Here is a 15,958-nt window from a genome sequence, read left to right as displayed (position 1 = left end):
ATGCATTTCATCTGCAGTGAGCTCTTCTTTATGTGACACATTTACTTTTTGCTACTACTTATCTCCCCCCTCCCACCCCTCACTTCCCTCTTTTTACTCCATTTTAGTAATTCAGCTCTTACAGCCCAGGATTAAATGTTGTGCTGACCTAAGAGCAGTGTGCTATGTACCGTATTAACATGCTGTGGTTTTGGTGTTTTGTTCTTTCCCTCCGCTGTTGTTCATGCTCCCCAGCAGAAAGCTGCACCATGATATTGTACTTAGTTTTCCTAGTACAGGACTATCTGCAGAAGAACCAGTATAATACAAAAGGCCATCTCATAAAGCAAAATTGGTTCAACCCTCATCGCTTGCCTCCTTTTATAACAACACTGTCACTTTTTCATTTGTAGTAATCTTGCTTTAATATTTATGACTCTGCTTCAGACATGGAGAGTTCAATGAGGACAAATTTTTGGTTTTCTATTTCGTTGCAGGAGGTTAGATGAGAGCAGGGATAGCTCATGGGGCCCATAGCAGCATCTGCCCGTGGTTGGGGGCCCCATGAGGGCATCACCATCACCACCCGCCCCCCTGCACCTCAGGAAGCTGCAGAGAAACCCCAGTTGAGGTTTGTAAACAGGAGATAGCAGCTGGTTCTGTAGAGTTTCTCCAGGGAGCAGGAGATGTGCTTTTCATTAAGTAAATATGATGGTCTTCAGTGACTTAATATGCCATAAAATGACCTCAGAAGTCTGTATTCTAACTGGGTTTGCTTGCCATGGTTTGACAGAAAGCTGCACACCAGAAATGAGCCAGACTGCTATGTAGGGAGGGAGAATTGTTTTCAAGACTCCCATTTTAAAGAAGAGATAAGGTGGAAAGATCAGATCCTCTATTAGAGCTGAAAAATGCAGAATTGTTTCCAGACATCAAAGCCCTTCTGCATGTCCTTTCCCAAGTTGCAAACACAGGGAGTGCTGTGGAAGAGCTGTGGCTCTGGTACAGGCCACTGGAGAAGGTGAAGGCAGTAGACAGCAAGAACTTTACACAGCTTGAATGCATGGCACCAGTGCTTAGACCTTCATTAGCCAACCTGTCCCTACTGGAATAATAACCTAATTCTAACCATAGAAGGAATGAATTCTTCACTTCTGTGAGCTCTGGATGCTGCTTGAGATGGGCACCATGTCCTTTACAGTGTTGTCTCTGTTCTCCCTCAATGGGTGAGCCATCATTCGAAGGCCACTCAGAAAATACAGCTGTCAATTGACATTTTATTTAAGGGGATATCCAAGTCTGTGACCACAGCAGATCAGCAGATGCATGCCCTTTGGATTCTTGTTCGGAACCTGTTAGAAGATGCTCAGGATCTCAGTGTGTTTCATGTAGGGTATTTGCATCTAATTCCTATTAAAAGTGCCACCATTGCTCAGAAATAGTTTGAGTATTGACTGGAATTCTTCATTTTATATGATTCAACAAAATGCTAGCAATGCCAAAGTAACAATATCTTTAAAAATAAGCAAAGCAAGCAAGGAAAGTCTTATCAATCATCTTGGTTTTCCTCCTTTCCTTTTTTAACAAGCTCAATGACCCCATTAACACCTTTGATATTTGTATTTTCTCTTTCATTTTATAGTCGCACTAGATACAAAACACATTCAAAGACTCTAGTAGAAGACAAAGAAGTTTCAAAATGTGAAGTACACAAGTGGAAGAGCTAGGATTTTCAACTGGTCCCATTGACAGAGAGGTTAAAGTCAACTTCCCATGGCCATGTTGTTCACCACTATGATTATAATTCAGAACTGCACTTAAATGAGAGTTCATGTTATTAATTTTTATTGACAAATGTGCCATGCCATTGCTGTTTCCTTAAGCTCAGCAGCATGCAAGAAAGAAGTATCTCAAATGCAATTTGATCTGAAGGTTAAACATCATTTGTCAGTTGAGCAAACTAAGACTTATCTGTCGGGTAAGCCAACTTAAATGAAAAAATTGAAGCTATGACCATAAACAGCTATGAGCAGCTCTTCAGTCATAGAATCATATAGAATTGTAGAATGGTTTAGGTTGGAAAGGACCTTAAAGATCATAAATTATTGTTCAAATATGAAGGAAGGAAAGCAGCTTATATTGTAAAAGTCAACACTACTTGCAACTTCCAAGATCGTCAGAGCAGCAGTGCAGGAAAACGATGGAAGGCAGCACTCTTCTGTGTCTTGTATATGTTTGAAAGAGAAACATGTATTTCTTGTGATACCACGTGAGCCTGATTTGCAGTTGATCAAGTATATGGGACATCTCTGTTGTGAGCTAAATACATGCGTGGAGCGCTGGGAGAGTGTAGGATCTGTTTGGCTTTCCCCTGCTAGAAAAATCTGTGGGAACATGCTGTCGTTGGGATGTGCTGAAGAGATGCGCTCTGGCACCTACGCCACGCTGGAGAACTGTGAGGACAAACATTTGGGAGGGAAGCGGAGCTGATCCTAATTGAAGCAGACACCAGCACTCTTGCACTGAAATTCCACCGGCTTCGCCAACCTGATGTCAGGTTCTCCATCGCTGCGCGAGGGTCGCCTCCAGGGAAGGCATGTTAAAAATAAATTACTCATACACAACCCCCCTCCTGCTTCCCACATGTGCACACATACACTCCAAATGAGCAACGAAAAGCATGTGGGAACTGCTCCTTGACACCGTCACTGTCAATGAGTATGTTTTGCTGCAAATTATGGGTTTGGTTTTGGGTCCCAGGAGGTGTTTGGGCAGGCGAAGGAGGTTCTATGCTGATACTGGGGTCACGGGTGTTGCTAGACGAGTCTTTAACAGCTTACAGAGAACAGTAGATTGAGCTGACTGGTTTATGACACTCAAAGTCTGGCCACGCTCATCTTGCCATTTTTAAAAGTGATTTGTTAATTTGGTTTCTGGAGTAAGTGCTGTGTGTGCTAGATTGGGTGGTTTCAAAGATTCCTTCCTATCTTGGATTCTACATTTCCAAATTGCCCTTTTCTTTCTTGGGCTATGACGAGTAGGTTGTTCAAAATCCTCCCAACACCCAGCTCAGCGTTGTAGGAATGGCTTTTCTGGAGAGGGTGCAGTGTCTTCCCTTCTAGGTGCTCCTCAGATATGACATCCTCCAGGGTCATGAAGGGCTCTGAGATCTGGCAGAGACCATCTGGATTTTTTTGTCTCCTTCTGCAACAGAGAACATGAGTGATTTGCAGGGAACATCTGGGGTTATTTGGTTTAATCAGGTTTTTTACTGCTCTTGTGGCTTTGGGTATTAGCACTGTCTCTGCTACTTCTGTTCTCTATCAGAGGCACACAGCAGTTGAGTCTCCAGAGAATTTAAATGCTTACAACTACACCGTATTATTGACTCCCTCCAGGGGCAACTGGGTGAAACTTAATGGTCCATGAGATACAGAAAGTCAGTAGAATTGATCTAATGTCCCCTTCTAGTCTTAAACTCAGTGAAACGGTGAAAATTCTGCTTCTAAAGGAAATGGCAGATGAGCAGTTGCCAGGATCTCCTACCAGGCTTCTTCTCCAGCTATGTCCATGGGGAACAGTCCTGTTTGCAGATGCTCAGCAGAATTGCACCATTTTCACTCCTGGAGACCAAATCCTCATTCTCATCCTTATGCACAGCCCATTCCTTCTCCCTCAAATGATGACTCTGTTTCAGCCCCTCCTTGTGGTGACCATTTCTGAGAGAAACTTTTCAGTTTCCCTTCTGCTTTTACCAAAATTGAAATGAGATATCTGTTATATCTGACATCTGCCTTTCACACGGACCGGATCAAACCCCCAGTTCCAAAATATAACCAACCTCCCTGTACGCAGATATCAGTCTTATGCATTTACTCTCTCTGTGTGTGGTTGAGAGCTTTTGCCAAAAAAAGTCTCCCAATAATTTTTATAGGCTCAAAACAACTCTTTTGCTTTCCTTTTTTGCAGAGAAAAGTGCAATTTAAAATTGTGGGTATGTGTTTTTCTTTTCATTGGAAGCATTTGCAAAGGTGGCTAGAGCTGCCTCTCCTCAGCTGCTGGGTAGGTGTCCTGTCCTGTGTGTGCTTTCAACAAAATCAGTGTTTCCTTTCTCGGATTTAAATGCTTTACCTTGAATATTTCCATATGAAAAGAGAAACTTGAGAGAAATTGCAGGACTAGAAATGATAGAGTCTGGGGATTTCAAGCATGAGTGAAGCATGTGTGCTTTTTTCTCATCTGAATTCAAGGGCACACCAGCTCCACAATTGCCTTTTCCACAGAGGGAGAGGAGAGGCCTCCTCCTGCTTGCTCTACCACATCAGTCACTTTCTAATTAGGTGCCAGGAATCTTACAAAGATATTTTGTGGTTTTCAGTGTAAGTTAGAGGTGTTTTTAGCACAGCCTGAGGAGCTCTCACCTATGGAGTTGTGTCCAAAGAGCTGGTTGTCTCTCCAGCGTAACTAGGTGAAAATCAAGTTAATGCCTCTGCTTTTGCCTAGTCTTGTTCTTGGAATGGCATTCTGAAAAAAGCTGGGGGTCTCAGTGAGAGATCCTGTGGCTGGAGAAGGAGGGATATGGGATGTCCTTGGTGCTTGGTGTGACGCACACTGGAAATGTCCCAGCTGGAAGTCCCAACCTGATCAATTTTACAAGACTGATCAGGGTGAATAGAGCAGTAGTTGCCATGGTTATTAATAACTATGAAGTATATTTTCTAAGGGGTTGTTTATAGGAAAACATTTCTGTAATTAATTACAAATTCATTGTAAAACAACATTCTATGATTCTATAATAGCATAGTTACAGCCCAGAATAGTTGTTAGCTCTCCTTCACTTTGCACAGCCCAGAGGGCAGGAATAGCACATGCAAACTGTCACAAATGTCTGCATTTACATCCACATAAACACGTTTCACTCACACTCACATCCTTGGACATCCAAACATTTATGGTGTTGCATTTCACCCAGTTTCCTGCTCACAGGAATGACATTCTGAGGCTGAACTGTCCAAATTAACCTAGTAGACCCAAATGCCAGATTGATGGCAACTCCTCCACAGGAAAAGCCAACCTGTGGCCATTTAGCCAATTAGTGAGTTAGTTAATTAACAGTTAACAGGTAGTTGGCACGAGGCTCAAGAAGTGTGATGTTATCACCAAGAGCTCAACTTCTTGGACCTTCCATTCCCTAGTGATCTTTATCCCTTTTATGTTCCTTAATCTTTTTAGAAAAGCATTAGTCTGAGGCTGCTGACTGCAGAGTAAGTGGTGAGCTTCCTCCCCACCAGAAAAAGCTCTGGTTAAGGTTTGCAGTTCTGTATAGTATGTTATTAGGAAATGGCAGGGCAATCAAACGAGAACACAATTGTTAATAAACTTGCTTAATGAAACAATTAAAGCAGATATAAAGAAATTCTAACTATCTTTTAGTGCATTAAATAAATGGCAAGTAACTTCTTTTTAGTTTTGCTAGGCAAATAAATTTGGAACATCTGTAATTTAAGATAGTCCTGAGATTTAAACTATTTTGCAGCCACTGCTTTTACATTCTGCCAAGTTCAGCCCCAGAAAGGTGGCTGCAGTTCTCATCCTTTTCATTTCCCCAGATTAATTGATGCAGCAATTTCTTTGTTCTTCTTTGGGTGAGAACTCTCAGCGAGCCTCTTTTTTTTTTTCCAAATTATCTGCCTTGTCCATGGCCTCTCTTAGTCTGGAAGTACAAAGCGAGCTAGGGTTCTTTCCAAACTTACTAATGATAAAGACTGTTCGTTCTCCCAGTCATCTTTGGTGCAATCTGTTTCAAATGCTGGGATTGATGAGTGTCTCAGAACAGTGTAGGAGGGCTGCCTGAGCGTGACTGAGCCACGGAGTTAAAAAAAAAATATCTAAAAAATAATAGATTCATTTCAAACAGAAAATAATATTCCAGGAAGCCACGGCTTGCCTAAAATAAAACAAAACAAGCTAGCTAAGTTTATTGTCTGGATTATTAATTGTGCTGGATTGTTCAGCTGCCCCGAGAATGTCACTTTAATCATTCGGTGAGTCTGAAGCCTGGGTCTCCAGAGATCATGTTCTGATCTCTCACATATGGTATAGCACACTGTTCATTAGACCCACTGGTCCAGTCACATGGAAATGATGTTCAGGCTATTTCTATCCGTATCTGCTGCTTTCCTTCCTGAATGTGTCAGTCTCATGATGAGGGCAGTGACTCCTGCTGATACAGACACAACTGCTGATTGCAGAGAGAGACGCTGGCATGAAAATAAAGAGGAAAGGGTTTGATTTCCATCATCGTTCAGGCTTCGTGAGAAGTCCATGCCCCTCAGAAATACAAATTCCCCTGTGGAGGGAGGGTGCTGAGGTGCATGAGATCACAGATGCTGAGGAGTGAAAAGAGATCTTAGGGGCAAATTGTTGAGCTGGGATGCCCAAAACCTGTGCTCAACTCCAAGAGGAAGGAAAAATTCTCACCCCTGTCATGAGATTCAGTACTCGACTGTTGACTCTGTGCCATTTCAAAAACTGGCTGCTTCATTTTGGTGGTGAGATGGGAGTAGGGACTCGATTTGCACAGTGGGAAGCAGGATTTCTTGCTCTTCCCTCTGAATATTTGATGCTGGCAGTAGAGAAGTGAGGAACAAGGCACCGTTATCCAGGATGGGGGTAGGCCAGTCAGGGATGGCTTCTGGTCCCCACTAGAGGGACAGAGCTTGGATGGAGCCCAGCGAAAGCTTGTGTTTAGGAGCCTGTCTCCAGTCACACATGCAGAAGGTTCGGTACTGGCAGCTACCAGCAGAAACCAGGTCAAGGGATTCCCAAGCAGCGCAGAGCTCTCGCCAGGGGACCCCAAAATGTCACATCCAACTTCTCTGTGCTCTTCTGGAGGGGGCTGGCGAGTGATGTGTGAAGTGTTGAGTCAGTATAAATGTCACAGCCAAAGGTCTTCAGAGTGACAACGGGAGGAAACACTGGTGCCAGGAGTTCTGACACAGGGAAAATGCTGTCACTGCCACCACCTCCAGCTTGGAGACTTATTGATGGTAACTTGGGATGTGCTGTAAACAGGGGTGATATTAAATGAGTGTGACTGTCTCAGGGGCTAAGTTTTACAACCCAAAGTGTGAACTCTCTCTGCCTCACCGAGATCCTGAGGCATTTTTCCAGCAGCTCCCATGATCTCATTAAGTGCTCTCCCAAGAAAGGCTCCAATCCAAGAGATCCCTCCCCACGCAGTGCAGCACCAGCTGCTGAGATCAGACACAAATATGCACCAGAGAACCCAGTGTGCACCCTCAGAGCTGAGTCATGGAGACCTCCCAGGCCATTATCACCACCTCTCTGGGCCCACAACTTTCCCCACAGCAGCTTTATGAGGAAACCAGACATTGCCACACAGATGTCCCCAAGTATCAACACACCCCTGGTGTCACAGGCTCTGCAGCCTTTCTCCCTGCTAATAAAACAGCTCCACAGGCCAGACTGCTACCACCCCAAGGATGCAGGGCTTGGTGAGTCACTGTGCTTTTCTAACGAGGCGTTCCTTTGTCCTGATAACACATTTTATCCCAGAGGCAGCAAAATCTTCACTAGAGCCCTGGGGACACTGAATTCACACTTCTGTGTCACTTCTGCCTATCAAAGGTAAAGCAGGTCTGTGGTGGCCATGGCCACAAGCCCTGTTCTTCAGAGACTGCATTCACCAACCCACAGGCCAAGGGGAAAATTTTCTAGTCCAGAGAGTGTGCTCAGGGAGAAGGCTTATTGTGGTTACTTCCCTGAGAAACCTCCTTGTTCTTCTGCCCTCACGACCTCTCTCTCTGCTCCTGCAGTCTGCTCGCAGTTCTCCAAGGGCGTCTATGCCATCTTTGGATTTTACGAGAGGAGAACCGTCAACATGCTCACGTCTTTCTGTGGGGCTCTCCACGTCTGCTTCATCACACCCAGCTTCCCTGTCGAAACAACCAACCAGTTTGTTCTCCAGCTTCGCCCAGAGCTCCAGGATGCCCTCATCAATGTCATCGAGCACTACAGCTGGCAGAAGTTCGTGTACATCTATGATGCTGACCGGGGTAAGTTACAGGTACACGGGCAGTTAAACATAGTAGTCTGGATGGACTCTTTGCCTCGAGAAGTCCCCTTGCTGTGGGCTGCTGGAGGCCCAGAGAGTGGCTAAAGGAAGGGTCATCCTATGCCTTCCGTGTTTTCTATTCCTTTTCTAACTATCGATTACTGCTGAAGGTGGGCATTGATTTAGATAAAGCATTAAGTGTCATCCAGAATGTTTGTGTTCATAGAGTCAGGTCATCAACATGAGGGAAATATTTAATGTGTAAGTGGTTTGAGTTTCAAATGGGGAACTTGTTTATATTGAATAGGTCCCATTTTCAAGTTTATCCATCTCAAGGCCACTGAGTCCTATGGTTATGGATGTGAACCAATAGCTGCTCAGGTCTCACCTGAGTCTACACCCAGCTGTGATACATGTGTGTGTTTCTGGCAGGTAGTCTGGAAATCTCCAGGTTCCCTGTGTTAGTGTTAGTTGTCTATGTAAAATAGCAAAAGGTTTTGTTGGGTTCTTGGAAGGTGTTATCAAACTTTCATGAAGAGGGCTAGTGAGCTCATTGCTCTGTGATTCAGTTTCCCCAGCTCTCAGATGCCTCTAAAGCTCCAGGCTTAGAGGCTGAGAGCAAAGTGAACTTGTGGAGGACAATGCAGAGGTAAGGGTCAGTCACAGCTCTGTCCTGGAAGTCATCATTAGCCTTTGCAGGGATGGGGTGAGCTTAAGAGACAAGGAAAAAGTGTAAAAGCATCCCACCCTGCTTTCTGTTGTCACAAGGCATGGGCACAATGAATATCCCAAAAGAACTGCAGTAGACAGGGTTGTCTAGCAGGACTCCAGAGCAGTGCTGACTATGTGTATCTCCTCTGGCTGTACATGTAATTTAGGCAAGATCCATTTAAAAATAATGAAGTTTTCTGATGAGATGCTGCTGAGAGAGACAGGGACGCTGAATATGATTGTGCGTTGTGATTGCTGAGGGTGTCCCTAACCCTAGGAGGGTAAATAGATCAAAGATGAGATGGGAACTATGGCCAGGAGAAATCAAATGATTTGGGTAGTGACAGACAAGAAGAAGGGGATTAGAGCTCTTATCTGAATCTCACAGCAGGGCCTGATCAACGAGACTGATCTTCCAATTACAAAGGAAAACTAGGGCTGGAATCATCCTATTTTCCTGTGCTAGGACAGAGAAGGCAGGAGTAATTAATTCCAGCCCAGCTGTGTTTGGGTAAGATGCTAGACTATTAGCTGCTCTCCCTAGTTCTGCTGTGCTCCTGTGATGCTGTATCCAGCCCAGCTTAAGGCAGCTATGCAGGCTGTCAGAAGGGTGGAAAGATGCCCTTGCACAACTAAAACCTGGTTCTCCCTTTACTGTCCTCTTCCCCTTCTCTTCCCATCACAGGGTTGTCAGTCCTACAGAAAGTGCTGGACACTGCAGCTGAGAAGAACTGGCAGGTGACAGCCGTCAACATCCTGACAACAACAGAAGAGGGCTACCGCCTGCTCTTCCAGGAGCTGGATAAGAAGAAGGAAAGGCTGGTGGTGGTGGACTGTGAATCTGAGCGGCTGAACATCATCCTCAGCAAGGTTGTGTTGGTGCGAGTCTTCTGGGAGGGGTCTTGCATGCAGGACGGGAAGGGTTGTTTCTCCTGAAGAAGTTCTTCTCCTCATGTCTCATTGCAGCTCTGATGGGTTGTGGTGTGTGTGTAGTGCAGCAGGCTGCTGAGCTTGCGGGTATTTCTCTGTTGCGTTATTGTGGAAACTGTAAAGCCATATAAATACAACAAGCTCCCAGGTATTCACGCTGAGTGAGCTCTGCTGCTCCATGTTCCCTACTTGTTTGATTCTTCTGCTGAGCCCTTTACACCCCCTTACTGCCCAATAAGTTTCCTAGTTCTTTCAAGCAGCATGCACAAGACATGGCACTTCCCTATACTGCTGAGTTTTTCTCCATTTTTCCCACCTCTTGTGAGTTAGGGTGGAGGTGTGAACCGGCACTGACAGACTCCTGGTCCTCCAGCCTCCGTGTGCTGCACCAAATTCTCACAACCACTGCCAGCAGATCAGAGATGGAAAAGCTTATGGTACATCTGTAGTGTCCTCTGGAGCACTGTCTCCAGATCAGGCTGGAGCTCAGCATCCTCTCAGGGCATCCAGACTGTAGCAAGATTGGATCTTTCCAGCTCCTCTTGTGCCATCAGCTCATGGCCAAAGGCAGATGGGATTTGCAACAGAGGACTCAGCAGCTAGGTGGTGTGCCCTGCCTTACTCATCCTCCATCTAGACAGGTCAGCCAGTAGTGAAGACCCAAATTGTTGCCATCCTTATTTCTCCATGAGTCCCTTAATGCTTTCTCTAAGTCCTGAATATGGACTTCTGTGGGCAGGAGACCAATGCAAGTCTATGGATAGGACTCAGTCCACACTTGTCTCCCTTCTTCAACTCCAGCCTTAACATCTCTCCCCCTCACACCTACAGCCAAGGCTTTCCCCACAGCTGGCACTCCCATCCCATGTGGCTTGGAAAGGGCCCTGCAGCACCACACAGCCGGTGTGCTGTGATTCCCGCTATTGTACTCCTCATAGCCAGCTCACTCTTACCTCGTGCTTCACACGTTGCTTTGTCTGAGCTACCTGTCATCTCCTGTCTCACACTTCAGCTGCTCGCTGTCTGGGGCAAGGACTGCCATTTACCAGCTGCATGGCTCCACAATGAGCACGAGCCATCCTTGTCGGATATCTCTGGGTGCTACTCTATTATATATAATAACAAAGCAGGTAGCAGGTTTTAACCTCAAAGTAAAGGTCACACTCATGAAGCAAAGACCAGATTTATTCTGCAGGGTGAAGTCTTCTCTCTGACCATGGAGTAGCTACAGTTGAACAAAATTTTTGACAGGACCTAGGCAGTAAACTTGCCTTTTCTGCAGGCTTTCCTATAGGGTATACTAGATTTCTAGAGTTAATTATGTTGGGTTTTTAAGCCTGGTTTATCTAACAGAAAGTCAAGTTCTGTAGTCAAATGTTACCTCATTTTCCTAATATGAACAGGAAAATGTCTTTCTTTCAAACTTCTTCACATAACTGGTGCAAGAGTTAAACATAGGTATAAGTAAAGCTATTTGCAAGAACACTAAAACTCCCAGATCTTGTGATTATGTTTGTTTTATGATGCTGTAAAAAACATCCATCAAAGACGAAGCAATCCTAACAGACCTCTGTGCCCAGGAAGTAACACTCCTGTTAGGGGTAGGGCTGCAGATAACTTTTTTCAGACCTGTGCAGTCCATTTTTATCCTCATTTGACTTCTTGTTCCGAATCCACAGAGATTTCTGAGACCAGAGGTAGTTATCCCAGTGGAGATGCCACGTCCTTCACAACATGCAGATGACCAGAGCAGGTCAAAGATAGTGTTCAGCTCACAGTCATGCGAAATTCAGCTGAGACTTAAGCTCGGGCTGGCGGCCGGGCTCTGTGTGGATGTCACTGCTCTGTTTGCCTTGTCTCTTTGAGTGTCTGAGGTGTTCAAAGAGCTGCCTCAGCCTCTCAGGGACATTTTAATGCATTTATCTTCTTGACAAGCATGTCTCTGTCTTTCTGCAGCAGTGGATTTGTGCTCCCTGGTGAACAGAAGAGCTGGGAATGGCTGTTTAGCATCAGTCCCTCACACGTACACACTGGTGCTTACACACTTAATGTCTTCTCCCCACCCCGTGTACTTAACACAAATAACAACACTGACTCCAGCAAGGCAATCCTCACACCTGGATACCGTAGCTGTAGAGGAGCCAGTGCTCAATGTGTTAATGATATGCAGGAAAATGGCCTAATTTCTTTCTCGGAGATTTCTCTGTGTCATATCTCAAGGGCATGAATTATCTTTGCCGAGGTAACTGTCGTTGATGAGCCAGGCCTTGGTTCAGGGCAGGATATCCGCAGGGCCGTGCTGTGTAGCCTTAATGGGATAAGTAAGCGGTGGGTTGTATTCCATCAGAGTTGTGTATTGTTTCTTCCTTGTCTCTCATTAAAATGAATAACTGGAATTTCTCCTTTGCCACTGTTTCACTCTGAGAGGATTTCTCTCTAATAGATGTCAAACTGGCCCATTAAGAAGTGGGTAATGAAACTTAGGTGGCCCAAGTGAGCTATCAGCATGCAGCCCAGCACAGCCTCTCACCACATTCAGGCTAAGTGATAAATGCTATTATAACCTCAGCTTGCTATCGCCGTCTGGACACATTAGGACTGAGCAAGCATTTTAAAATAAATTAAGATCACAAATAACTGTGTAAAACACAGGAAGCAAGCCTCATAATTCAGGTGGATGGGCTGTAAGATTAACAGCTCAGGGAAAGCTGGATGGCAGCCCTCTCCAGTTCATCGACTCTGACGCCTAATAAAATAACAAAGGGAGAGTCTGGGCACAAGGAGCCAATGCCAGCTATTGTTGACACTGAAGAAATGGGGAATTAGATCATAATTCTTAGACATCCCAGCGCCCAGGAGATGCTCCTTCTTCCCTCAAGGTCTGGGACTTACTGCAAAGGTCAGTCTCAGCTGATGAAGGGAAGGGGATCAGTTGGGTCTGGTTTTGCTTCTCAGATCTGGCTAGGGAAGATACTCAGAAAACTACCCCATAATAAGAGTATATATCTCTATAGGCTTAGGTATCTAGAGGTTTTTTTTTCTGAGGGCTCCAGGGTGCTCAGCAGAAGCCAAACCGAGGGATCGTGTGGGGAGAACCACACGACAGCGAAGCTGGTGGAGCTGACATTAGTTGTGTAAGAAACTGCTACTAAATGAAGCCTTCACTGGAGTTAATTGCCGCCCCCACATTAATGCTAAGAACCAGATGAGTTTTAATGTGCATACAAGAGCACTTCATCAGAGAAAGGCTAAGGCAGATGAACCAGTCGCACAGAGCAAGTGTCAGCTCATTTATAATCCATTTGGAAATCCCTAAATGGCTGCTCATGATAATCTGGGAGTGCTGTCCCATTGGGAAGATCAGTCCATGCGTGCCCTCATCTGATGCTTCTCAACACCTGCTACCAGCCCGGCATTAAAAAGAAGTCTTGAGTAGACCAACCTCTGGTTAAATCCAACACAACAGTCATTTTGTTATCATTCTGGCTCGGAGGATCTTTCTGTCCTTGCTGCTGTTCATGCAGATTTTGCCTGAGCATTGGCAACGCAGGCAGTAATTCAGAATCATTTCATACGATATTGGAAATAAGAGGAAGTGTTGCCAGCAAAGAGGCCTTATGGAAACAGCACAGTTCTCTCAGAAACTGGCAATTCTTCTGTTTTTACAGGTTTTAAGGGCATACTGGTTTGAGCCTTTTTTTACTGTCTTCCTTCTGTATGTGCATTGGCTCGAATGCAGATGGTATCTGACTGTAGTCCCCCGGTAAGAATTTAAGTGCTGATGGAAAGCCAGAGTCAGCAAGAAAATGGGATTTTTAGCTGTATTTTTTCTGTATTTTTTTTTTAAATCATGGAACAAGAAGAGAGCTAGGGACCATCTGATCAGTGACCCTGCCCTCTGTAATCACAGGGAACCCTGCAGCACACCTTGTCTTTCTACCTAGACAAGGGAAGCTTTTCCAGCTAGCATGGAAACTTTCAGATGTTACAGATCCGTAAGCAATTGTGTTGATAAAAGGGAATGAAAACCTAACTCTACAGGCATCAGGGAGAAAGGACTAAGTAGCAAAGAGCTTATATGGGAACACCGTGAATATGAAGATATAAATAACCTCAGTGAACATTCATGGGAAATCCTGTATTGAGTGTCCTGCCCAGGTAGCTTTATTCTGCAGATGTGATTTAGACTTACAGCTACCCCAATTACTAAAGCAGAATTGCCCTGTGGTCTAAACCCCCTGATGTCCTGCCCAGGTCGGTGTCTGCAGCAGGGATTCCAGGTGGGAGGATGTGCAGAATAGATCCCTAGGCTTGCTCAGTGTTTCAGCTGCATTCCCATGACAAATGGACTCCAGTTCCTCGCTTTGCTTCTGTAATGTCTTGAGATACAAATCTTGTTTAACCTTCTCTGAAAAAAGGCACCGTGTTTTTATCCTGGAGCCCAAGGGAAGCAGGTTGGTTCAGGTAGTTTGTTCTCCCTGCCTGTGGAATCGGCTTGGGGATCTTGTCCTGTCTAATTTCAGACTTGTTCTTAAATATCATGTGTGAAAGCTCTGTCCTTCATCTAACATGATTACAAGCTTTTCTTTTGCTATGTCTTCCTGTCTTCAATCGAACAGTCTCATCGGGGAAAAATAGGAAAGCTAGATAAATGAAGCTCTACATCTTTAGTTGGTCTCTGCTAAATATCTTTGGTTTTCATCTTGCAGATCATCAAGCTTGAAAAGAATGGGAACGGGTACCACTACATTCTGGCAAATTTGGTGAGTTGCCTTCCTTGGCATTTTTTTTAGTATCTCATATTTTGTGAAGCACTATACTTGTAGTTACCGAACTGAGAGTCTTTTTTTCTAATCCACCTTTTTGGGTAGAAAAAATACCAATGTCCTTTGCAGTGTTCTCCTTGTGGTGTTTTCTGTCTTGAGCCAGCAAGATTGTCTTCAGGATATCTCCAAAATCCCTGAATTTTATTTTTTTTTGCCTCCAGATTCAATCTGCATCTTTTCAAAGCCAGTGAAGCCAACTGTCAATTAACGCTTGTTATGGTAATGATTTTTTATGCATGTCATGGGCACCTAGGATCCTGGTATTGCCCTCCCAGCTCGTTTCAGTCAGGCCACCATGAAGTTGTTGACTGTTGGTAACAACTTGCATTTTCTAACTAATTTAGACTCCACTTCAGTGTGTGCCCTCCAAGTGAAGTGTTTCTCAGCCATCCTGAGAGCCCCACTAAGGACAGACTTGTTAATGATGGACTAAGATCGCCCTGACCTCCCAGTAAAAATAAAACATGTCCCTATCTTGCAATTTAGTGCTGAATCAGACCTGACTGTCATGGCTCTAAGGAATGAATTAGATTGAAAGGTTTCTTCAAGGAAAGGATCCTCCCGTTAATGCAGGGAGGCACTGCCTGAGGACAGAGCTGAGCTGGGCAGAGGCAGGGCCATCTTTCTGCAGTATTTTGCTGTTCTCTTCAAGGAGGTTGGGAAATTTCTCTGCCTAGGGAGGTTTGGGAAGAGATAAGAGAGAGGAACAACCTCAATCCATAGGGCAGCTGGAGGTTTTCTGCAGCAAAGCCCCTGCCCTCTCACCCTAGATGTGTCCATCCATGCTGGGGATGCAGAGCAGAGGACGGGGCTGGTGTTGGCAGTCTGGGGCCGAGGCTGCTCCCCCCAGGACCCACTGTGTCCATGCGGGGTCTGGAGCTGTTCTTCCTTCACGCAGCTGCATCTGCAAGGCAGCACGTCAGGCCTGGGGTAATTAAACTTTAAACTACCAATTAGTCAAGCGGTTGCTGCCGTTCTCCTTCTCTCAGTCCCAAGATAACTCTGTAATTTACAAGACAAAAATGGCCACATAATTACCCCACAGTGCCCTGATGCTGACCCCGCACTTCTGCGCTGGGCGCCTACCATGTAATTACAAAGTTAAAAATGTTACGTTGTGCAGGGGCAGACATGCAAACTGCAGAGCAGCCGAGAGCTTCAGTCGCTAATTTTTAAAAAATTATTATGTGTTGTAACCCGGGTCCTGGTCCTCAGATGTTTATGAAAGTCCCTTCATTAAAGTTAAGCAGGGAAGCTATGTGGAGTAGCTGGAGGGTGCATGTCTGTGCACTTTTATATATACTCATGCAGAAGGCTAAATGAGAATGATATCACCTCTTCCCTCTGCACGGCTTCAAAAGGATAAATACATTAAAGGCATGAGGTGGTCTAATATTCGGGTGTCAGAGTTATGAGGGACGTTTCCCTTTGTCTT

At 45.0% G+C, this 15,958-nt stretch overlaps 1 protein-coding gene across 3 annotated transcripts in view; it reads left to right on the top strand.

Moving 5' to 3' along the window:
* GRIA1 (glutamate receptor, ionotropic, AMPA 1) overlaps positions 1 to 15,958 on the top strand; it is a 121,668-nt gene that overhangs the window by 50,812 nt on the left and 54,898 nt on the right. For 2 of the 3 annotated variants that reach the window (XM_010181808.1, XM_010181807.1), the window contains exons 3-5: positions 7,818 to 8,057; positions 9,453 to 9,637; positions 14,407 to 14,460. In XM_010181808.1, coding sequence (XP_010180110.1) covers positions 7,818 to 8,057; positions 9,453 to 9,637; positions 14,407 to 14,460 — 479 coding nt within the window. The remainder of the gene's footprint in view (positions 1 to 7,817; positions 8,058 to 9,452; positions 9,638 to 14,406; positions 14,461 to 15,958) is intronic. The other variant, XM_010181809.1, reaches the window with a different exon arrangement.

This window comes from Mesitornis unicolor, unplaced genomic scaffold, assembly GCF_000695765.1.
Source record: "Mesitornis unicolor isolate BGI_N332 unplaced genomic scaffold, ASM69576v1 scaffold10913, whole genome shotgun sequence".
Lineage (NCBI taxonomy): Eukaryota > Metazoa > Chordata > Aves > Mesitornithiformes > Mesitornithidae > Mesitornis > Mesitornis unicolor.
Note: the sequence above shows the minus strand (reverse complement) of the source record. Positions and strands in the feature narration are given on the sequence as shown.